The sequence below is a fragment of the Cardiocondyla obscurior genome, linkage group LG17, assembly GCF_019399895.1.
Source record: "Cardiocondyla obscurior isolate alpha-2009 linkage group LG17, Cobs3.1, whole genome shotgun sequence".
NCBI lineage: Eukaryota > Metazoa > Arthropoda > Insecta > Hymenoptera > Formicidae > Cardiocondyla > Cardiocondyla obscurior.
Genome location: NC_091880.1, coordinates 3,626,294 through 3,649,894, shown reverse-complemented (window position 1 = coordinate 3,649,894; position 23,601 = coordinate 3,626,294). Strand labels below are relative to the sequence as shown.

The window sequence follows — 23,601 nt, the reverse complement described above, 5'->3', positions numbered from 1 at the left end:
TATGAACGCGACAATGAGTCGTCTAGTCTTGTCGACAATGCGCGGCGAGTGTTTCTCATACCATTGACTGCCGGGTCGCATTCTTCTATATAAAACTGTTCTCTCGAGAGTTGATCACTTTATCCGCTTTTTCATTCGGCAACGTTGCCCTCGGGAGAAAAGTAATTACTCGTGGCGTGTTATAATTAAATTCTAACAATCCGTCATAAAACTTTCTTCCACTTCAGATAAAATTATCTATTAAAAGCGATTACCATTAAACAGAAAATTTTAGTTTCTTTTTTTTTTTTTTTTCTACTTTAATTATTTTAATGGACGCTTCCGACCGGTTTTTTTTTTTTTTTCTTTTTTTGCAGCTGGTATACTTTCGCAACGTAAACAATCAAATGTCACAGGCGACGTCAATCATTATCTTGATCCACGCTTATTGCTCGATTCATGTTTATCACTACGCAGACCTGACGTGACGCGCATAGTAGCGTAACATACGTGAAGTGCATTGAAAACGCCTGCCGAAGACGGATTGAGTCAACTTGTGCTAATATTGTCGTTCGATAAATTCGGCGCGAGCAAACAGCCGACGATGTGCTCGATTATCATCGTGGCGAAACTTACGCGCGCATACGGCGGGATATTTTAATTCTCATCTCAAGGCTGCTTCGGATCTATATACGGCGCGACGAAACGGTCATTGTGGAAGTCGTTTGAATGAAAAGGTGTGAACTCGCGCGCTCACGTGTCTCGAGATTCGCGCGCGTTCGCCCCTCGCCGAACTGTCGGTTTTCGTTGGCAAATAAGCGATTTTACAAATTATCCGATCACACACGGGCACCGGCAGCGTGTATACACGCGTCTACATCCTACGTCTACGTCAATGTAGATCGTGCATTACGTATCGTTTATCATTGTACGTCGCATTTATTATCTGTCCGTGCAATGGCACGCGCGCAATAAAAGCGATGATGATTAGCGGCGCGCAGGAGAGCGGAACGTGTTGCTAGCCTTCCTACGCGCGATTAGCCAACGCTGGATCTTTTCTCCCGCACATTTTACGGGTAATTAATAACAATTTCGCGCGCGCTGACAACATCCGACGAGACATCTATTTTTGCGTGAAAAAAAACAGAGAAAAAAAAATGGGTTTAACGCGGACGTGACATTTTTCCATTTTTCCCGTTCTCTTTCTCTCGCGTTGTTCTTTCAGACTTTTATAATACAATGAAAAGTTACGACGCTGCGTCATTCCGTGTAGCCTCGAGTACGCGGTTTATCGTAAAGTTTATGCGTACGGCGCTCAAGCAAGAGAATCGGTGACCGGGGTTATAGCCGACGTGATAATTGCCGCTCGGTTACGTGGTGAGAAATCGCGAGAACGCGAAATAATCGGTATGCGAAACACGCGCGAAGCGGACCGAGAATGCGGATCTGCTATTTTAGCGAAAACAGCCGTCCGTCTTTTTTTTTTAATTTTTTTTTTTTTTATTTTCGACAGTCCGCACTGTCACCTCTTTGGAGATCCGCTCTCCAATCGCTTGACCTTGCCTATGATGGCCATTGTCACGATTTAGTCGATCAAAGTTAGTCGCCGCACTAGACGGCGACTTCTTGCGGGTCGGAGATCGGCGGCAATTATATGCCTTTGTCGGAATTAATTTTTATATTTTTTTTTCACCCCCCCGAAGGTCATCTGCATACCGCGCCATGTGGATATATAGATAAAATACTAATTAACTCACAGGTTATAATTTACCGAAGCGATATACCGTGTCTTTGAGCAAAGAATTCGCGCTAGTGACGTATTTTGCGGTTTGACTTGCGAGTGAACCGGAGGTGCCAATTTTAGCTTGACTCGCGTGCAATTAAAATCAGGACATATGCAAAATTCTCGATATGTACGTTACTTACGTTTTACGTCAGCGTATTCCAGCCCGCCCAGCTTCCTCGGCGATGTTGCATCGCCTTCGAATTACGATCGATGCTGGTTTTGCGCAGTTTCGCACTTCCAATTGCGACGTTAAGACTTTCCATTTATCCTGTATATCTCGGCGTTGCTCCGATTGCTACACTTCAGCATTGCTTCACTTCTTTCTCTCTCTCTCTTTCTCTATCTCCCGCTCTTTCTCTTTCTCTCTTGAAGCCTAATTGCGACGCAATTCGGAGCTCGGACGCGCGAGGAGCCTCGACAAAGGTTTCGATTCGCGACGTTACTTTGCTTGGCGCTACCTTTCATTCCCCAGGCGGAGGCAGGCATTAATTATGCGGGAGGAAAGAGTTCGCGTATGCACAACGAATGCAAGCGTGTGCGATTTGCACGCAAATAGCGACCCCGTTGACATCATGAGGAGTGTATTTTCTTGACTTTCCTTACGATCAACGTAGACCTTCGGGGTCTGATGAAGATGCGCGTTCGTTTAAAACGTAAAAAAAAAAAAAAAAAAAAAAAATCTTATTCATACAAATATTCTTAAAATATAACTCTACCTTATATTTCTATTTATTAAATTTCTCTTATTTTTATACAAATTATATTAATGCTATTTTTCGCGTTATTAAAATTTCCTAGCGAGCCACGGCTCGAGTGGAATAAATTAAATAAAACCAAGTGGCCTAAAACTATCCGCGTTTCTAAATCCGATCATCGTTCGCGGCTTCCTTTGACGACGTTGACGAAATCGCCGCGTTTCGATTCGGTGGGCGATTTTTTCGCGCACTTTCTCCCGTCACCTCGAGAGAGCGAACGGATTCATTCATGAGAGAGCGGAAAGATAATAATTTTCTACGAGAGCGTGCAAGAGTATCACGGCGTAAGACGCACGATGACAAGTTGTTTTTCTCGAGCTACGTAATGGCACCGATGCACGGCGTGTTACAGCACGGAGATAAAATCGGATCTGGGTTGCGCCGCAAGTCGCGAGTGCGTGAGTCAGTCGGCAGTCGCGACGTCCGCTGGAACAAACAGAATTATTAGGCTGATGTACGAATAACGGCCGCTTCGGCATTGACCGATGCATATTTTTCTAGTAGATAAACGTTTCCACGAAGTTTATTATGTAACAGGCTCGGCGAAGACCTCCGATAGAGGTAGAGAATGGGGCGACGGTATCTTATTTTCTCTTTCTAGAATCAGAAAGTGCCTTTTCCTTTAGAGAAATTCAGCCGCGGTGTGACGTAACCCGAGGAAACTCGTTCCCATTAAATTCTTTTTTAAGGAAAATGACTTTGTTGTTTCGGAAACAGCAGCGAGGCCTTCTTACATTACTTTTATCATTCTTACGTTATTGCTCGCAAATGTTTGTCGCTACGCGTGCATTTCGTCCTCCTTCTCTCTCTCCCTCTCTCTCTTTCTTGAAAAACACAATGCGAATATTTATGCGCGTAAAAAATGTTTTCTGCTTTAACGTAAAGAGTAAGCACTCGCTGATAAGCGAGTTGTAAAAATTCCTTGTAAATATGATGGACGGATATTTATTACGATGAATATCGTGTATTAATGTCTAACCATTTATACCGACAAGTCCGCCGCCCCGCTGCGAGAAATTGACGTGAATTCGTTCGGTCTTCTCGCGGCAGTCACTTTCATTAGCGCGGCGCGATAGTCCAAGATCCTAATCGTTTGGAATGCCGTGCTATTAGACGCCGAGTATCTAAGTAGATCGGAAATGGCAGAGAAAAAAAAAAAAATTATTATTTGCTTCACTTGGATATGTAATTACTTAACGTAATTACTCTTACATGAATATAATCGTCTTATTCACCTAGCGAAGTAAACGAACGACGTTACTAATCGCCAAAACATCGAGTTGCCCAACTGGCTAATTAATTATTTAAACCGCATAATGAAAATTCTCTTCCTCTCGTCGAAAGCAGGCGCTCAGAAACTTTCGAGCTTTTAGCATCCACGACAAGCGCAAAAGTATTTTCGATCTCGATAATTATGCGCATTTATAACCCGCATAGAATGCCTGTGTCAGTTATCGTGCATGACGCGACACTTTTTTTCCTTTTTTTTTTTTGACGTACATCGACGTAAACAAGTATAATTTTTTTCATGAGCGCCGCGACGATACACGCTCACACGCGCCGATAATTGCGAGAAACACACACACATACACAACGAAGATTCATAAGCTTCCAATAAAAGATCGCGCGCGCGTTAAAAAATTTTTCTGCCATGTGCGATGGTTTAGTCTACGATAATGACATTTATGAAACGGTCTCGCCGAACTGTATACGATCGATTAATATTCCTGCAGCGATTCCAAACTTATGCACGTTTTATAGAAACCGTATCCTCAATGAATTTCAGTCCGAGCTCTTTAATCATAGTTAGCTGGGTATGATTTAGGTTTAGATTAATGCTTATAATTATTTAATCTCATGCAACGCGACATAGTAAGATTGATACGCGTATTTTACGATAAACGAGTCTTGCCAATGACACGTTGTCAAAGTATTTGAGGAAATCGCGAGGAGAGAAAAGTCTAGACGAGTTAAAGGCGCCCGGAAGTGATCTGTATCGCGAGTGCCCGTTTATAGGCGCCGACGAGGTAACGCACGTGTCGCTAAATTAAATTAAGCGCGGCCACTGACGTTGGCAGCCGCGTTTCTCGATGTTTGCACAGAGGAATCAGCCTCTCGAATTACGGATATCTCTGTCTTTCTAGCACAATCGGCCGGCTATATGAATATTTTTATATAATTTTTCTTTTCTTTTTTTTTTTTTTTTTAATACTATTGATATTGATGTAAACGAGTTCTTGTGCACTTCAAAGTGTTCTACTTTAAAATATGGAATAACTTATCCAAGTTTGAGCATAGCAATCTCGAAGGTTATCAAATGTCCGCGTATCGTCACGGATACGAGGTGTGATATGGAGAATTGAAAACAAATTCGTATCGGTACTTCTGCAAAACGTGGACGCATAGATTAAGCGGTTAAAGACGCTCGCGATAGGTTGAAACTGGGGCATCTTTGATGTCGATAAACTGTGAGAAAAATTAATATCAGCTCGCGAAAGAAGGTATCGGTGAGCTGCGAACATATCTTGCGTATGTATTATCGAAACAAATTTTAAAATAATATATTATTTCATTAAATTCTAAATTTACGACACATACTTTCGTTTATATCTCCCGATTGTTTTTCTTTAATTTTATCTTCGCAGTATGATAAGAAGCACCGATGTTTTATGAGGAAAAAATATCGAATAATATTGATTTATATGCGATATTCGATTGTAAAGAAATTAAAAAAAAAAAAAGAGGGAAAAAATAATTTAAGCTTTATTAAATTTAATTAACTAATTACGCGACTGTTAAAAGATTATGTTAGTTATATTTGATAATACAATAAAGTGAACAAACTTATAACTTAATGTTTAATTTAATACAAAGCGTAAAAATATTAAAGATAAAATCTCTGAAAATTTTTCAATCCTTTATATAAATATATAAATATGTAAATATGCAGAAAGTACCGACGCGAACACTCGTATGTATTTTTATCTGCGGAAGATGATTAATCCTATCGTCGTATATATTTCTTTTGTATGCAATTTTTTTTTTTAAACTGATTTTCACGACGAGTCAAATTTCTTTTTTACATTCTTTTTCTGGGGAAAATCAGCGAACCGAAATGTTAATCTGCTTCTTCCAGCGCCATGCCTTTGCAATTACTTTACGAGAATACCGCGGAAGACATTATGCATGAAAGTAACGGTTCACCGGTATGACTACTGCTTGAAACAATCTGTTCGCATCCGTCATGTTAAACAGCAAACCGCGGTTACAATGCCATTATGAGCGAGCACGACTGCAAAGCTGTCGTGTTTATGGCCATACGTTTCACTTTCAAGTGGGTAGTTTGTGGTACTCAACGAGTACATTAAAGTATAAATATATTCCGGTGTTCCGTCCAGCTGAAAGCAAATATTGTCGAATGCAAACGGTTTGTAATTTAATACCGCGATAAAATCGCGGGTGTCTCGAGAGCCTTCCGAAAGTGATCGATTCGAAATTTTGTCCCGTAATCGCATTTCAGCCGTATTGCGAGCGTAGCAAGCGCGTCATAAGCAACGTCTGCGGATTTCGTTATTCGTTTGCTTTTAATAAACCGAATTTGTTTTCGTCCGAAGGTGAATCTTAATTGTCCCACTTCGATTCGACGCGATTGTGCTAGTTATTCAGCCTTCGCCGCCTGTTATAACCTTTTAACCCGTTCTCCCAAAATATCGGCGAAAACTGATTTCTTGGCAGGCTGAAAACGGCGATATGCATCACGTTCATGTGACGCGACGATCAGCTGACTGTCACGTCGCATGGAGGCGACGAAAGTGTAAGTCGCATCCCCGATGGTGCAACCCGAGTCGGAGCGACCGGTTTTGCGGTTCCGTTCCGGCGTCGAATTCCACACACGGCGTCGCATTACGCCGTTTTCGTATCGTATTAGCCACGTGCCGGACAGCGATAATACTTTCTCGCGTGTCGCGCGTCATTCCCTGATCGATCTCTTCTTCGTCGCCTCGACCGTGATGCAATTTCGTGGATAATGCTCTTGCGGCGCACGCACACACGAGCGTCCCTCCGCGATTGGCAAGGCTTCCCTAACGAGCCACGAGCGAAGGGGGAAAAAAAAGAAATCGAGTCCTTTTGAAAAATCTACCCAAAAGCTCGCCGCGCTTTTTAATTCAATTTTTCAAATTAATCGATCGTTGGCTGGTTTGTATAATTATCAATTTTCGATAAATTCCAACGAGGGACACGAGTGGCCGATACTTTAAAATCGAAACGATTATCAAAAGCAAGCGGAGGGAAAGGTAAAAGGTTTGAAGAGTCGCGTGATCTTTTTTGGGAAGTCCCTTTCAGGCGTCGCTACGCAATAGACCCCGTTGTCGTTCGCCGACGGGAGAGCAGACGGTCTCGCTCATGCACAAGCGATTTTTTTTTTTTTCGGATTATGGCCGCGCGCGCTGCGCTGACCTCGATTTCGTTGGCACGCACATGGCGCGCTATCACATCGGCTGCCAAGCGCAGCGATATCTCCGCTTCGCCGGTAGGCAGCCGCGCGCTCCACGTACAGAGAAACCTCTTTTCCGTTCGATAATAAATTGGTTTGCGTATTGTCTAATTATGTGGAAATATATTCGCGGTAATTGTGATCGCTGTCAGATTCGGTTCGTCGATTACGACGTTGCGGAACGACGAAAATATCTAACAAACGTCTTCCTATTTGCACGCTCGTTTGGCTTGCGCGCGGAATCATCGTGTAGGCGGACACGCTCAGACGTTTCCCGAGAAATATGTTCATAAGCAACGGCTATTGTATTTCATAACATAGTTGCGGTCTTTTGTAAATAAATAAATAAATTATCCACCGGCTCTATTTTTAACCGGCGTGATAATCCATCCCGCGTGTGCACCCAGAAATTAAAGGCCCCCCAAAACCCACCCGTGATAAACTTGTTTTCGCGTCGGAGCTCTGTGACTCGAAGGAGAGGAGGAGGGCCTGCGATTCTAACCGGTTCTATTTACGGTTCTATCTACTGTGTACTGACCACGGTTAATCGCGCCGGTTTCATTAACGTTGAATCGTCAGTTTGCCTGCTTTTATCTAAATTTAGTATCGAAAAGATCCGATAAACCAAGATTAGATAAAACATCGTCTACGAGATAACACCGTGGTTTGTGTACTTCGTAACGTAGCGGGGCCCGTCTTCCACTTACTTTTCACGGCCACGAATTCTCCGGTGGGATCGCGAAAGACTTCTATTTAGCACTAACGTGCAAGGGCGCCTTTTCCGCGTATCGATACCGAGTTGGTTGACTAGCTTCGCTGTTTCCAGCCGGGATAACGCGAGCCGTTCTCGAGCGAGCGATTTCGTCGTTGCGAAAGGGGTTAGCCGGCATCGAGGAAACCGGCCCTAAGTCGTGATCCCCCGCGTTCCGGGTGAACTACGCGCATGCCGCGTCGATGAGTGGCTATGCGGCGTGCCGCGAGCGGTTAAGTATGCAAGTAAGCAGGTCAATGCACTCCACCCACACCTGGCCCGTGCGAAATAGCCGGTCTGTCCTTGACACCGCGTGAACCGGCCGCTTCTCTATCTCGGAGTAGGGCCCGCTCGATCCGCCCGGTAAACGCGATCGCTCCTCTCCGACTTGTTATTCTATCATCCGTGGAAAAAAAAAGAAAGAAAAAAAAAAAGAAAAACTTTTGCAACTGACCGGCGAACCAGTCTCGAATAACTGAAATAAAGACGGCTGATCGATCGCGTACCCTCGGCTCGTTAAATCTCGCAGCCTGGTCATTTATCACAATCGACGCTTCTTCGCAGACAGTAGCCGTCGCCGCTTTGTATCTATTCCGAATGTTTTGGCAGTTCGCTATTGACCTGTCGCGCCGCAGTCATGCCAAGTAACATAATGGCGCAGCAACGTATGGTCGATCGGTTGCGTGTGCTCAAGTGTGTACAATGAAATTCAGGACTGGTCGAAGCCACGGCGGCTTCATCGACCGTGTCAGCGACGCCGTGGCGGTATAATACTTCCCGTAAAAAAATTTTTATGTACCATTACTACTGATCTCGGGGTACGAAAATTTCGGCGAAACTAAGAGACGTTCGCGCGAGGCTTCAGCAGCTACGGATGCGAATTAAAAGGCGCCGAGAGGCCCGTTGAACCAGCGCTGGATGGCGTGCTATAACTCGCGGAGCGGACAGCTGCATCCCCCGTCGTCTTCTGGCATCCGTGAGATCGCATCAAACGGCGCACGTGCCCTCACACACGGCCCACGCGTACGAGGCGGATGAGGGATCGCCACGCGGCGCGGGAATGGGTGCGAAACTTGTTTACGCGACGAAGTAACGTTGCGCATTCCGCGGCGCAAGTTGCAGTTATTCAGGGAGCCTTGACTCGCAGCTTCGCGTAGGTGCATCTCACGTGTGCGCGAAGGCGAGGAGAGGAAGGGTCCCGCGGATCGCGAACCGTAAATGGACCGGAATTAATTGCACGTTACGATTGCCTGGGCCGCGAGTGCTGAGGATATTTCTCGCGCTGTTGATTCTCGCGCTCTGCACCTTCTACAACGTGTGTCGCGATCAATCTTCACCGTAGATCGATGAGGAGAGCGCGAAACTGTCGGCAATAAACGCCCGACAAAACGCTCACGTGTTTTCGGCCTGAGAAACAAAGCGAGTTTTCAGGACGATGAGTTAGACTGATTTTCGGAGGAAACTATCTCGCGGCTGCACTCTGAGGTTTTTTTTTTTTTTACAAAATCTTTTTTTTTAACGCAAAATGTTGGATATTTTTAATCACTAGAAGAAATCACGTACGCGCTATTTTTTAAGAGACCCTAAATATAATTTTATAATCGCGAAAATTACTTAATGAAGATAACAATTAATAGCTAATTTACGCGTTACACTAATTTTTTAAGATAGAAAAAATGATATCACGAGCCTCGTTATCTCTATCTTCTTTCTTTTACAATTCGTTTCGCCGGGTTTAACATTGAAAAGTCGAGGAATACAATGTAGTAAGCGAGGCTCAACCGAGAGCATCGATAGCGATCAATCAACGACGAACGTTTCTGTTTCGAGAGCACAGTAGACCATTGTGCGAGACGTATTACATGGAGATCTTGCGTTACTTCACGTACAAGGTCAACGAATTGCCACGGCCGAGGCTGATCGCTCGTTGGAATTTGTGCGAAAGCGGCGGCGGGAGCCGCGCGATTGAGCCGTGCGAGTACACCGTACTCGAAGGGCTTTATCCGCCGCGTGGGAGGTCCGGATCAATGTAGTTTGCCGTGGAACGCGAAAACTAACCCGTCGCGGTAATCGCGGCCGGATGGTTTATGGGCCGAGCTATCCGCTAGGAATAATGGTGCGTGCGCCGTCCGGTCGCGAGGAGTGCGCGAGGTCAAGCGCGATGGTAGGTCTTTTGTTCCGTCCGAAGTGCCCGTCCGCACAAAGGAACTTTGCCCGTAAAATATGCACCCTGCGAAAGGAACGGAGGAGGTGCACGAGACGTCGTAGTTTCCCACGTGCCGCAGATCTGGAAACCCGATTTGCCCGGCGCGATCTCTGTCCCATGATTATCCCAGGTGAATATTTATACGTAGAAAGCGCGAGGAGGCCCCAGGATTCCCGTCTAATAACAATCGCGGTTACGTGCCTAATGAAGATTTCACGTCCCCGGTGCGGCAAATATTAATAGGATCGTTCCTTCGCTAGAAGTTACTTTCACTCGATAAAGGATATACTTATGCGCAATGTCTGGGATTTAATGAGCACGTAATAGCCTCGTTTTCATTCAAAGTTGACATTATAGCCGCGTATATCGCGCGCTGAATTAAAACGGCGTTATTAATAACGACCTAATTTACGTCCCCGGATGATATACGCTTACGGTTTATCGCGCCGCCAGAATGCGGTTACATTTTGGCCAGCCGGGTACGCTTTGCGATATCGTGGATAGGAGACTAACGATTTCATCGGCTGCTCGCGTACGGACAAGGTTAACCGGTCGATGAGCTCAGGAGTCAAGCTGGAAGCGATCGTCAGGTATCCATATTGCGATTCGCTGTCACGCGCGAGGGCTTTCTATTCCTTCGCGGTAATAAAACCCGCCACGCGTGGAAATCCGGTTTCCGTCTTTCCGTCATTTACATCCGATGTTCTTTTTTAATTTTTAAATGTTCTTTTTTTTTTTTTTTTTTATTCTTGCATATCTAGATCTGCTCGATGGAGCTTGGTAGATATAATATGTCTTACGCTGGGTGCGACCGAGCGAAAGGACACGCTTGTGGCTCGCGGGATCGGACAGGCAAAGTTATTTCTCGGCGAAAGAATATCCCGGTAAATACACGTTGTACTCAATCTCGAGATAAGTGTATAAAATGCGAAGGTATAAATCAACGGTTTTGCATAGAAATTCCACCGTGCCCGAGCTGTCTGCCTCCTCGCGCGCGCATACGTTCGCCACGTCAAACCTGCAACAGCCATCCCCGCTCGCCTTTGGCATCCGCGAGAAAATCGCGATACCGTACGCCGCCAGCTTGTAATTAGTATTACGCGCTTCGCTGACTAGGCAAACAGTTCTTGGGCGGAAATTCTCTTTTCGCGATCGGAATTTTTTTTTTTTTCTATTTCTTTTCGTTCGACGTCGCTCGCGCTTTTCGCGAAGATGTCCGGCTCATTAATGATTTCGCACATTCCTCAAGGAACGTTGCCGGTAACGGTGTTGCTCCGTAGATCTATGCGGCGGTAACGGTATCAGAATACCTCACAATGCGTTTATTATCCATTAACACGTTTATGCAATTCGTACTCGCAAACACGCCCACGAGTAATAGATATTTTATTAACGAATGCGTATTGCGCTACGAGCGATGAATCTTAATTAACCGCAGACGGATTTATATTTATCGACGACGACGGAATTTCCGCGACGATAAATCGCGACAAAGATTTTTTTTTTTTTCTCCCGCGAAGATCAATCGCAACACATATGCGCGCGGTTCGAGTCGGCGAGTGGTTAATTTACACGAACGGATAAGTACGTTCATGATCGACGTAAACGTCTTCGCGAGAAAGTTTTCGTTAATAGAGGCGTTTAAGATTTAACTTTCTAGAGCGTGTTGGATAAAATCAGAGAGAAATAAGGAGAAAGAGAAAGAGATAGGCGAATCAGGCTACGATTAAACAGTGTACTTAAAATTCTAAAAAAGATTTCTGCGCCCGAAAGTCTCGCGAATGTGAAAGCGAACGTCAAAAATATTCGATATTCGAATATTATTAATAAATAATATCGTAATTATATATATAATATTAATAATAATATTCGAATAATAAAAAGAAACTATTTGCATAGATAAGAAACGCATTAAAGCAAAATACGCTAGTAATGCGTTAATAATAGTAAAAATGCGCATGGAATATACCGATGAGAATACATGAATAACGTCAACGTTAAATGTGGCTGACCGAAACGGTCGGTGTTGCGCACACAAAAATGATATTTATCGTCGTAAATCGCACCCATGGTCGTGACAAACAAGTGTCATCGTGACGTCAACAAAGCTGACAAGTGCGTGCGATTCGCCGACGCTTCTTTTTCTTTATGTATATACATATATTTATACCGATCACCCCGGCACGCAAGACTTCTGCGACGAAGGCGCAACGTCACAGCCCGATGCATTTTAACGATCCTCCCCTCCCCGATTTGTACAACTCCCCGCCGTTAGTCGCCGATTGATATCGGATTGATATCAGTTTCTCACTGCCGACAATTATCGATATCGCGTGCGGAAACCAGCTCGTTTACGATATCGCGTCAATGTCGGCTCTTTCGTTTCTTCTTTCCTTTTCTCTTCCGAGCGCATATTGAAAAAGTATATGGTTTTACTGTGACGTATCTTGTTTTTTTTTGTTTTCTTTTCATTTTATGAGATAATTCGTGAGAGTTAATGGAAATTTGCAATCAACCGATGGAACCTGATTTTTAAAATCATTCTCGCTCCGTAATGCTTATGGGATTCTTTCGACGCAATAACGTACGTAATTCTTCAGTTAAAACAAAAATTAAAAAAAAGAAAAAAAAATTTTTTTACGATAATTTCGAAGCGGGATCGACGTGCGGATGCAAAGAACTAGCGAAAACATTATGGATAGACCTAGTTGTTGCACCGATTTTCGTAAATTGTTGAGTACGCATTAAAAAGAGTATAGTCTTGAATCTTTCAACATACGTTTACGAGAAGATATTTTCTGGGAACAATTTAAAGCGACCTTTGTGCAGTTTTACGATTTGTTTGCTTGTTTTTGTCACTGTGGCTGAGAGCCAGCGATCTCGCATTTTCTAATACGAGTCTTACATTAGTCAGACGTGGTCTCACGGATTATCCGTTCCTACTGCGTAATTAGAATATCTACTGTTACAGTCGGCACGACGTAAGCTGGCGTTGCACGCAACTGATTATTTTTTTTTTCTTTTTTTCAAACTGACAGACGTTAATCGCGAGATCTATTTAATATTGCGCACGAAAGTAAATATGTAATTAACAACAATTAATAGTGGATAGTAAAACAGCTTATTAAAACGCAGCTAAAAAGATTAATCGCTATTAGCTTATTAGCGACTAGCTACCATTTAATAATTTTAATAAGACTCGAAAAGAGAAAAAGAAAAAGGAAGAGAGAAAGAGAGAGAGGGGCGGGGAAGACGAAAGAGGATAAGGCAACTCCAGATTGGTCTTTGCCATGACACTCGTCGCGCGCTATCGAGATCTCTGGCCTCGGGCAGCATAAATTTCGTCGGTGTGTATCGGCGATATCGTCTTTTATCGTTACAAGCGCGCACGTTTCCGCCGTCGCGGGAAAAACACTCGATAAGACGGCAAACGGCGCCGATTTGCGATTTTCATTCGCGCTTTCCCTCCTCTCTTCGGCGCCGCAAAGTCGCTTCTCCACGCAATTCGCCTACTTGCGTGCGATCTTGTCCGCGCGCACGCGATTACGCTACGCGGCGGCCCGGTAGTGTTTTTCCATACGCGCAATAGAACGCAAGTGTGGAGACACTTTATTTCGCGCGCGCAAATGTGTTTACTTACCAAAAATAGACGGTACAGCTGTCGTTCGATGTTTTGTCGTCCAGAACGCCGTATCGTCCTATCTCTCCGATGGACAAAAATGGAGATATCACGCATCGGCAGGATAAAACTTTTTTTCCTCGAACGACCTATTGAAAACAAATACGAAAAGAATGTAGATATTCCCCGAATAACAGTCGCGTAAAATATTACGTGTACAGAATAATAAAACATAAAAAAAAATATATATATATAAAATAAAATTTAACAGCGATTTAGTCGCGGAAAATTACGTGCCTTGAAATAATAAATATTTGTCGGCTCGTTTCGGCCAGAGCTTTTGAATCAGGTTCTAAAGTGAGATCTAGGGTTAACGTTAAATAAAATCATAAGGATGGAAGATGCGCCACGCGCGGTTCGATAAAATCGCTCCCGACGTTTCGCGCAGCGTAGTACGATTGGCCTCGGCGGCGTGTTTTCCTCGCCGCCGTGTCGTCGTTAATCACGTCACTCGCCTGTGTTATTTCCCGACGTTTCACGTGTATACCTTCTCTTGGAAGCCCGGTGCCTAATCTCTCGGGGATTGATCCGCGGCTTCCCTCCTCCGATCTCACGGCGCACTTCGCTAAATCGTTACGGACTTTTCTCGTCGCTGTGACACCGCCAATTACATCATTCGGCTGTGTCATTTCGCAATCTTCCTCGCGTGTCGGAGGTCTTCCTTCCTCCCACCGTTTCTTCGAGATAGATACGCGACGCGCCTTCCATCTCCGAGTCGTTTTCGCGACAATTTCAAACGCAACAGCCGACCCACGCCACTTAAAAATTTAATAAACATGCGCTACGTCAAAGCCGAAGTTTTCTACCGAGGGGTGAATGAGTAAAAAGGTTTCCCTCCTTTATTGTTACGTTCGGAAAGATTGCCCCGCTGCGATAGTACATCTGAACGATACTTCGTATCTGCGAATAACGACGGCAAATATTGTCTTATTGCGCAAACGAGTTTCAAGAAACAATAATAAGGAAAATGACGTAAGAACAAACACAGACTATTCAAACATAAACTAATGCGAAAGGATCTAAATAGCAATCCAATCGTTAAAATCGTTTGAAAGTTAATGCGCTCGTTAGTGAAATGTATTTTATACCGCGTTGGGTACGATTGCACGAAGCGTGGAGACACCGAGTGGAATCTCTCGCGATAATTATTCCAGCCGAGAAGACCGTCTTTGGAAACCGACATTTATAGAAAAAAAAAAAAAAAAACTAACACCTAGAATACAATTGTTCCGATCCAACTAGACGTAATTACCGAGAAACATTCCAATTAATGAAAAAATTTCTCGCGTGTAGGAGAAAGAGGCTCGGTGCGCCGTGTGGCGAACCGCGAGCTCGTACCGATTAGAAGCTCGGCTTTTATGCACACGAGACTCGGCGCACGGGCACGACATTGTACACCCGCAGCTCGACTTTTATGCACACGCGAAGTCGCGTGCACGGTCGCGTGCTAGCGTCGCCATTTCGTGCGGCGCTGTTAAAATATTCGTACACCTATCAGCGCCCGTCATCTAGGATAGCGGACTCCACATCCGTCCATGCAAAACGTTCATTTTGCCACCTGAAGCGGGGTCCGACCCCGCTGTACGCCGCCTTATCTCAACCGGCAATCAGCACGAAATTAACGTTACAATGTTATCATATGACGCAACAAACTAGGCTTGTGATGTACATGCCCGGGATCAGGGGTTACGGTTGAACTTGCATACGAATATCGCCGGATATTTGTAAATTTTTGCATTCGCGTGACGCAAATGTCTTAATATTCTTCATTTATTTAAATCCTTTCTTTTTACCGCAGATTAATGTACATAATCGTGATTTGGGATTAAAATGTGACGACCTTACGGTTTTTCTTTTTTTTTTTTTACTTTCTTTTTTTTTTTTTTAAGCGACGGAATAAATGAAATGCTATCGTATTATTTTCAGATCTCTTTTATCTCGCGTTTTGTATTATTTTAACCCGCATCTTCTTCGTTCGTGTTTCATGTGGGCCAAGGAGAAACCGAAACGAGATACTTGTTAAACTCATTTTGGGAAAAGGAAAAAATAAAAAAAGAATAAGAAAAAGAGTTTATAAGTACACTTGACGGCTAACGTCATCTCTTTTGTTATGATAATGTAATCGTAGAGAAGCTCGGAGACGTAATCGATAGCGAAAAAATTGCTAAGCGCGCGTTATTACAGTCGTATGTTCTTGCGGCAATTACATTGAGACGACGTTGCCGAAGACTTTGAAACCGAAACAACGCATCGCTGCTTTCCGTGTCAACGAAAAAAATTTTCGAATATATATCACGAGACGTTGAAGCGTAGAATTATCTGCTCCGCGAATTTCGTGATTTACATAATGGAAAAATTGACTGTAATTGAACGACTTATGCTTCAACTTGCGTAATACATTTAACGTACAGATTTAATTCCGCGAATTTAATAACGGATTTCTTCTTTCTTTTTTTTTTATCCCGACGTTTACACGTAAATCACATTAAGAAGCGAGATTTCGAAAATGGCAATAATAAAAAAAAGGATTACTTGTGCTATCTATTCCTTATCAAAATTTTTGCATCTCATTCATGATCAGCATCGGCATTATGTAAAGATTTTTTTTTTTTTTTATGGAAAAGATTCTGAATGACAGTGACGAAAGTCAGAAACGTTCACGCAAAGTTCAACCGATTTACGTTTGATAATGTCTTATTCATGCGTGATAACGGGGGGCGTAGGTCGGATCGCACTTCGACGCCTCTGCACAGTATCTAAATTGCGAGCGTTTCGTCATTCGCTCGGTCGTCTTGTCTTCTTTGCGCGGTTCGCCTCGAGATGCCGGTGCGATATTATTTTGCGCGGCTTTCTGCATAATTCAGTCGGTGCGTCGTATAAACGGGGTTAAAATATCGTCAGCATCCGTTCGCGAGGACCGAATCGTCGCGTCGCGGTGGAAATTTAGGTACGACGTGTAAGGGGGAGGGGACAAAAATATTCCGGTTAATTGTATCCGTAGATATTGCGCGTTTTCCTAATTTTGCGACTTATAAATACGTCCGGCGGCGACGAAGAGGAGGCTTGAAATTCGAGATAGACCATGTGAGGAGACCGGAGAGGACTTATTTTCGCCTTACGTCGCGCAAAACGGCCGCGCATATTTATCGGCGGAACTGACGAACGCGTCGCTGTCGGGCTCCTCTGGAGCCGCATTGGACAGATGATGCGTCGGGGTCGCGTCGCGACGACATTCGTACGCGTTTTCGTCGACGAGTTGACGGACCAGAGGCGGCGACCGCGTCGTCATGAATTCCACGCGTAATCTTTTTTTAAGTGAGACCTCCCTGGTACCGTTGAGCATATTTGGTGACGCGTGTATTAATCCTTGTCGCTCGAAACTGCAGGATGTACAGCCGCGTTTAAAACAATGGCTTTACATTTTATTCGAAAGAAAAAAAAAATATATATATATATACAATACTTTAAACATCGAATCAATGTAATGAATTATTAATTGAATTAAAATTTAAAACGGAGCGTTCACATGTTTAATTAAAGACAAAAATGTTGTGCTGTTTTATTTCTGACGAGCTACAATGAAAAGGGATCATTGTAGCTGAATCACTGGTGCTTCTCTCGTTCGCAAGTTTCGGTTCACGTCCCCGCCGTCGTCCGTCTTAACTTTGTAGTAAAGGAGCACGTTGAAGCGTTCAAATGGCGTGACGAAATTCGCCGTGCCCAATTCCGCCCCGACGAGGCGCGATGGTTGTTTTATACCCTCCGAAGATACGACCGGAGTTCAGACGTCGCGGCGGCATCCGGGCGCCGACGAGTCTGGACTTTTCAAGCGTATAACGGCCCCTGCCCTCTCTGATCCCCTTCGCGACCGACCATTCCGCTTTTCAGACGTAATCCCTAAGTTAATATAGATCGCATGCAAGGATCCGCAGCTTTGGCACATTCGACGATGCTAAACTAGCACCGCGGCGACAAAATTTCACCTGGGCAATAGTATTTAAATTACGCGCAGAACCGATTAATATGCTAAGCGTAAGCAAATTTATTTTTACTTATATTTATTAATTTATTTATATAAATACTTATTATTAAAAAAATTGATTAAAACAGAGTTCGTCGTTCGTTACTTGCGAACTAAAGATTTTATAAATTCACCAACGTAGCATTTAATTGATTAATTAAAATTTAATAAAATGCGCGGCTATTGTTGTTGCTTTAATAAAAAAATAAAATACCGACGATAGTGCGACGAAGTAAGGAGAAAGTTGAAGCTCGATTTTAAGACGTCTTTTCGATAAACTCGTTCACGCCTAGCTGCCGCTTTTGTAGACGATCTCGTGCGAAACGAGTCAACGCCTCGAAGTCATGCCTAGTGAACTCTAATCATTTTAGGTCAAATACGCTTAAATCGCATTGTGCACGCCCGTGCTGCGCACATCGTAGACGCTGTCGAACGTATCTGCCGAACGTGTCTGCCGAACGGACCCCCGATGTTTCCTCTCATCGCCTAGCTAATGTTCGAAACCGGAAGTTTCTCCAGCCCGCCTCCCTCGCGCCTTGCAAGCGCGATATCACGCGCGACCGTAACAAGACCGCCCTCTCGATCGTCGCGGAAACCAGCCACGCGTAGATAAAATCGACTGGTGCTCGAACACGTCTGTTACCTTCGCAGTCCCTTGCGACCCTATCGCTCTACGCCACCTCGCCTTGATAACGACGCAATATTGCTCGTGGCACTAGCAGTGCGTGATAAATACGAACGCGTATTTGCGTGCAATTTTTCGTACCGCGTGAGACTGACTAAGGCGATAAAAATAAAATTGATAAATATAGAGATACTTAAAGCTGACGTACAGTGAAAAAATATAAGAAAGTGGATATACAGAAAAGAAAAGAAAAAGACTGAAAGAGACGGATGATAAAAATGTGATTTTTAAAGATTAAAAATAAAAAAAGGGTGCAGGCAAAATTCACGAGTTAAATAAGACGTTGCGGATACATCTACGGCTTTCACATGTTTAATTCGGGCCTCAATCTCTCGGGTCAAATTGCGGAACTGACCTACCGCGCGTTTCGCACCGGATGCACCGAGGGATCGCACGTATACATACATATATAAGAGGAAACGAGGCCGTCTCTCCTTTTTCTTATTGTCCGACACTTCGTGAAATACAATGCGTTCACGGTCCGGATTGCGTGTCGTCATGATTATTTTCTAAACGGAATGCCAAGCAACGATGGTTGCATCCCGGTACTTTCTAAGATGCAATGTCGAGCGCGAGTGTTAAGTATTTATATGCCGATCGATTCAGGAAAAAAAACAAAAAATAATTATAAAAAAAAACACGGCGTCACTTCATCCGACAGTCTCATACGTGAGATCAATCCGAGAAATTTAATTTATTCGCCTGCCTTGATTTTTAATCGGTCTTTTCAATAATATTTGTCATGAATTCTTGATGCAGACGGAACAAACACGTTTCAAATAGCAAGAAATTGTTGATGGTGAAAGAATACGTGATCGACTAGAAAGGTCTCGCGAAGTTATACATATATACGTGGTGAATGCGATACTATTTTGTTTTGTTAAGCCGCTCTTAATCATCCTAGCTTATTTTTTACCGCTAAATTTATCAAAGATTACATAAATTTATAAACCAGTGCGATAAATGTCGATCTGTTTTCGAAAAACACAGTAATTACAGTTGCACAAATATAATAATAATATATAAAAAAGAAAAAAAGAAAAAAAATAACACTGAGAGAGAAATACAGAACGAGTTTAAATTTTAATATTTTATACCTTACATTTTAATTTACCTAATGACATTAAGTCGGTATAAAACGGTCGTTTCTAAACAAATCGACATTGATCTCACGAGCTAATCGACCGTGACTAAATTAATCCATTTTTAATGAGCAGTTTCTATAGAGCGCTATGTCTGTTGCAGGATGAGAAGGTCACAATGCTAAGACCCGGATTCGTGCTGGGCCTGCTGGCCCTCGTGGCCGTGCTGAAGATCGCGGACTCGAATCGCTGCCTGACAATGCTGGAAGGTAAATCGCCGGTCATTATCGGCCGGCCCGATCGTTGCACCTCAATTACAGCGCATTTGTCAACTACGAAGACGCCGATATCACTGCCGTCGGGGAAACGGCGCCACGTAAAACAACCCGCTAATTGCCGCGATAGTTAGACGCGGCTCAAAGCATTAATTGAATCGCTCTCACGGATTCATCCGCGCGCGATCGCCCCGGTCGATGAGTAATTAGCCGTATTAAGCCTCGCGGCGTGTAATTAAAAGCCGGAATACGTTTTCCGTGCGCGTTAATGTCGCGCAGCTTACTCACTTATTATTATCGAGAGCAGAGTCATCCCGCGGATTTGCAACGGGTCGGAAACGCTCTTGCCCCGGCTGCGTGTTTTTTCTCAGGCATTTGCATTGTGCGATACGGACAGTAAACGCGACCTTGCCATGCGTTTCTACATGTGAATTTCTACACGCGCATATGCATTTTTGTAAACACGCTTCCACACGCGCGATGATTTTCATCTCGTTTACCAGCCGTCGCGCGTAATCTCGTATATATATATATTTTTTTTTTTATCGCATATAGATCGGTTCGCGGCGAGATCTCTACTTTTCGACGCCGTCGTGATTAAATTAATGCAAACTAATTTAATCCTTTGCAGAGGTCAATCCAAAGAGAGTAATCCATCACGACGGTCATTTCTTAAATATAAAGTTCGAAGTGTCGAAGAGGGTGACGCAGAGATTGTCGTCGGAGGTCATGAAGATCTTTTTGACCGAGGTACTGGGGTATACCGGAGTCGTCATCGTGGAGAAAGACGACAATTTCAATGCGTCCGAGGTCTTTGAGAGATTGTCCGAAAGGCCAACGTACACCGAGTACAACATGTAAGACGATCGAGCGTACGTGTGCGCGTGAATTTAAATCGAGCGATTAATATTCCTGTCCCGATCCGCAGATTTCCAGAAACGATGGTGAACATGGAAGTGTGGATTCCACCGCAGCAAGACACGTTGCCGTTACTGAGCAAATACGCCGTGAAGGAATGCGGCTCGATAGCACCACCGGGTCACTTCGGCTGGTTCGTCCCGGAAACTTTAGCAAAGCCCGACGACAATTGGCTGACCTTCTCCAGGCTGGAGACTGCCAGCAGGTTCGCCGTCGACGAGGCATATTTGCCGATGGTTAAGAGTTTTATGACAAACGCAAACACGGGTGAATACTACTGCCGCGAGGCCTTCTGCCAGAACGGAATGTACGTTCCGGAACAGTGTCAAGGCCAAGGTCAGCAAAAGCCGCCGAATTGCGCGCTGCTGCTGGCCGAATACGCTGATGCAACGCGATTTATAAAAGTACACATCGATCAGATGAAGCTGTACGCCAAGGTGGCGTGGGTGGGTCCAAATCTCAGGCATCTGACTAAGTACTTGACTACAGAATACACGCGGCTTCCAAAAAATTCGACTGCCAACGAGAGGTATTGATTCGAGGAATGTGCAATTTTCTAAACGTCCTCGAGTACTAATATAATATAATTAGAAATGATACGTCAAATTCTATAAACTAATTTTTTTTTTTTTTTTTTTTTTTTTAGATCACTGGTGATCCTGCATTATACGCCCAGCAGCGTGATCCCGAACGAACGACAATTTATGACGATCGACTTTCCACGTTGCGGGACGAAGAAGAATTCGATCGGCTGCGCGTACGAGTCGAATAGATTGACGAAGCTGGTGTGGAGCGGACTGGAGATGATCGCGAAGATCGCTTTTCAGGCGATAAATCGTGCGAAGTTCAATCGCAATATGTACGAAGACTTGATCGCGCGTCGTGTACGAGCCCTCGCGAATGTTTCGGACGATCAAGTAGCCTGCGAATGGTTGAGAGATAATCTCAACTATACTCTAGCGGAATGGAAGCCTAACAACGACGACAAAAACATTCTTTACGTGGGTGGAATATTTCCTATGAGCGGCAATTCCTACATGGCAAAATCAATTGTGATCGCCGCTAAAATGGCGAAAGAAATCATTAACGTCAATAACACGCTGCTGAGAGATTATAACTTGACGCTGTTGGCTAGCGACGGCCAATGCAAGTCGGACATAGTGATGAAGTCTTTCATCGATTATATCATGCATAACTATTATCAGAAATTAGTTGGCGTGCTGGGCCCGGCTTGCTCGGAAACGGTCGAGCCGTTGGTCGGTGTATCGAAGCATTACAGAACAGTGATCATTAGCTACAGCGCCGAGGGATCTAGCTTCGACGATCGCACAAAATATCCGTACTTTTTCAGGACCATTGGAGAGAACAAGCAGTATAAACACGTTTATGTGCAGCTCTTGCAGAAACTAGGTTGGCATCGAGTGGCTTCACTCACAGAAGACGGACAAAAGTATACCGAGTACATATCGTACATGCAGGACATGCTCAGGGATAATGGTATTGACTATGTAGCGAACGTTAAGTTTCCGAGAGAACGAGAAGCTGACATGATGACGAAAGTAAGTTTAATATCGATTTGCGAGATATTTATGAGAAATAATTTTTTTTATTTTGCATATAAAAGATAATGAAAAACGGCGCAATTTTATAATATTTTTAATAATACGGATAAAAGTAGATAAATATTTAAGCCGTAATAAATTAATTTATGATTTTAATTTTCAGTACCTGCAAAGTTTGAAAGAGAAAAAGGCAAAAATTATTATCGCCGACATGTATGGCGAAGTAGCTCGTCAAGTCATGTGCGAGGCGTATAAATTAGAAATGACAGCTGTCCAGGTAATAATTGTGAATTAAAAATTTATCGCTTTCAAATGAATCATAAATATAAAATAATAAAATTATTAATATAAAATCGAAAATAAGCTCGACAGTTATGTTTCATTGACGATTTAATTCATTGACGATTTAAAGGGTTACGTATGGTTTCTCCCGCTTTGGCTACGACCGCAGTGGTACGACACCGATTATTATAACGCGAAGAACGAGCAGATACCCTGCACCACGAGCGAAATGATGAAGGCTATAAACGGACACCTCGGTCTGTCGCACACGTATTTCGCTCGGGACGACGATATAATGCAGGAGGGAATCACTGTACGCGAATGGCGTGAACGTTATGAGAACATCTGCCGAGCGCAGAATCAAACACCCTCTAACTACGCCGGTTACGCCTACGACGCCATGTGGACTTATGCTTATGCCATAGATCGGCTTATCCGTGAGAACCAAAGTTACGTCTTCGATCTTCACAGCGACCATACGGTCAATCGCCTCACGCGCATTATCGGCGAGACCGATTTTTATGGGGTTAGTAAAGCATTTGTCGATTAGCTTACTTAATAATATTAATCTAGCTAATCTGATATAACGGTGAGAAATAAATTTTCACTCGGGTATACATAAATAAATTAATTATTTAATTAATATTTTTACCAGTCGTCTAAACTCTAAACGAATTACAATAACCAGTTTTAATATTTTCAGGTATCTGGAAGAATAAAGTTTCTAGGCGGACCATCGCGGTATTCCGTTATTAATATCGTCCAGTTCATCGATAACGAAACGCACGTCGTGGGTAATTTTTATCCGAATATCTCCGAAGCGAAACACGAAGTGATAGGCGGACTTTTGGACCTGAACGCATCGGCTATCGTCTGGTTATCGGAAACGATACCTGACGATGGTTCCGAGTACCCGTCGAGATGTGTTTTAGCAGGATTAGCGGAACTGTTAGACGTTTCTTGCGAAGTAGCGGTTGTAATCGCTAATATTATAGGCGTCGGCCTCCTCGGAACACTTTTAATCGTCGGCTTTATCATCATTAAACGAAGGTTAATTACCATTTTATATTTATTAAAAAAAAAAAAAAAAAATTTTAATTTTAATTAATAATATTGTTTTTTTTT

General features: G+C 43.6%; 2 protein-coding genes across 4 annotated transcripts in view; one reads left to right on the top strand and one right to left on the bottom strand.

The window, feature by feature from the left end:
- The window catches only part of Smc5 (structural maintenance of chromosomes 5), a 79,712-nt gene that overhangs the window by 13,884 nt on the left and 42,227 nt on the right, over positions 1-23,601 (bottom strand). Inside the window, exon 3 of one of the 2 annotated variants that reach the window (XM_070668252.1) lies at positions 13,613-13,740. The gene's annotated coding sequence lies outside the window, so the exon portion shown is untranslated. Of the gene's footprint in view, positions 1-1,905; positions 2,892-13,612; positions 13,741-23,601 lie in introns of those variants that run through there. The other variant, XM_070668251.1, reaches the window with a different exon arrangement.
- The window catches only part of LOC139109302 (uncharacterized), a 30,246-nt gene that overhangs the window by 1,816 nt on the left and 4,829 nt on the right, over positions 1-23,601 (top strand). Inside the window, exons 1-8 of one of the 2 annotated variants that reach the window (XM_070668246.1) lie at positions 11,591-12,556; positions 19,603-19,708; positions 20,346-20,571; positions 20,643-21,161; positions 21,279-22,191; positions 22,358-22,471; positions 22,607-23,002; positions 23,180-23,526. In XM_070668246.1, the coding sequence (XP_070524347.1) occupies positions 12,527-12,556; positions 19,603-19,708; positions 20,346-20,571; positions 20,643-21,161; positions 21,279-22,191; positions 22,358-22,471; positions 22,607-23,002; positions 23,180-23,526 (2,651 nt within the window). In that variant the 5' untranslated portion in view covers positions 11,591-12,526. Of the gene's footprint in view, positions 1-11,590; positions 12,557-19,602; positions 19,709-20,345; positions 20,572-20,642; positions 21,162-21,278; positions 22,192-22,357; positions 22,472-22,606; positions 23,003-23,179; positions 23,527-23,601 lie in introns of those variants that run through there. The other variant, XM_070668248.1, reaches the window with a different exon arrangement.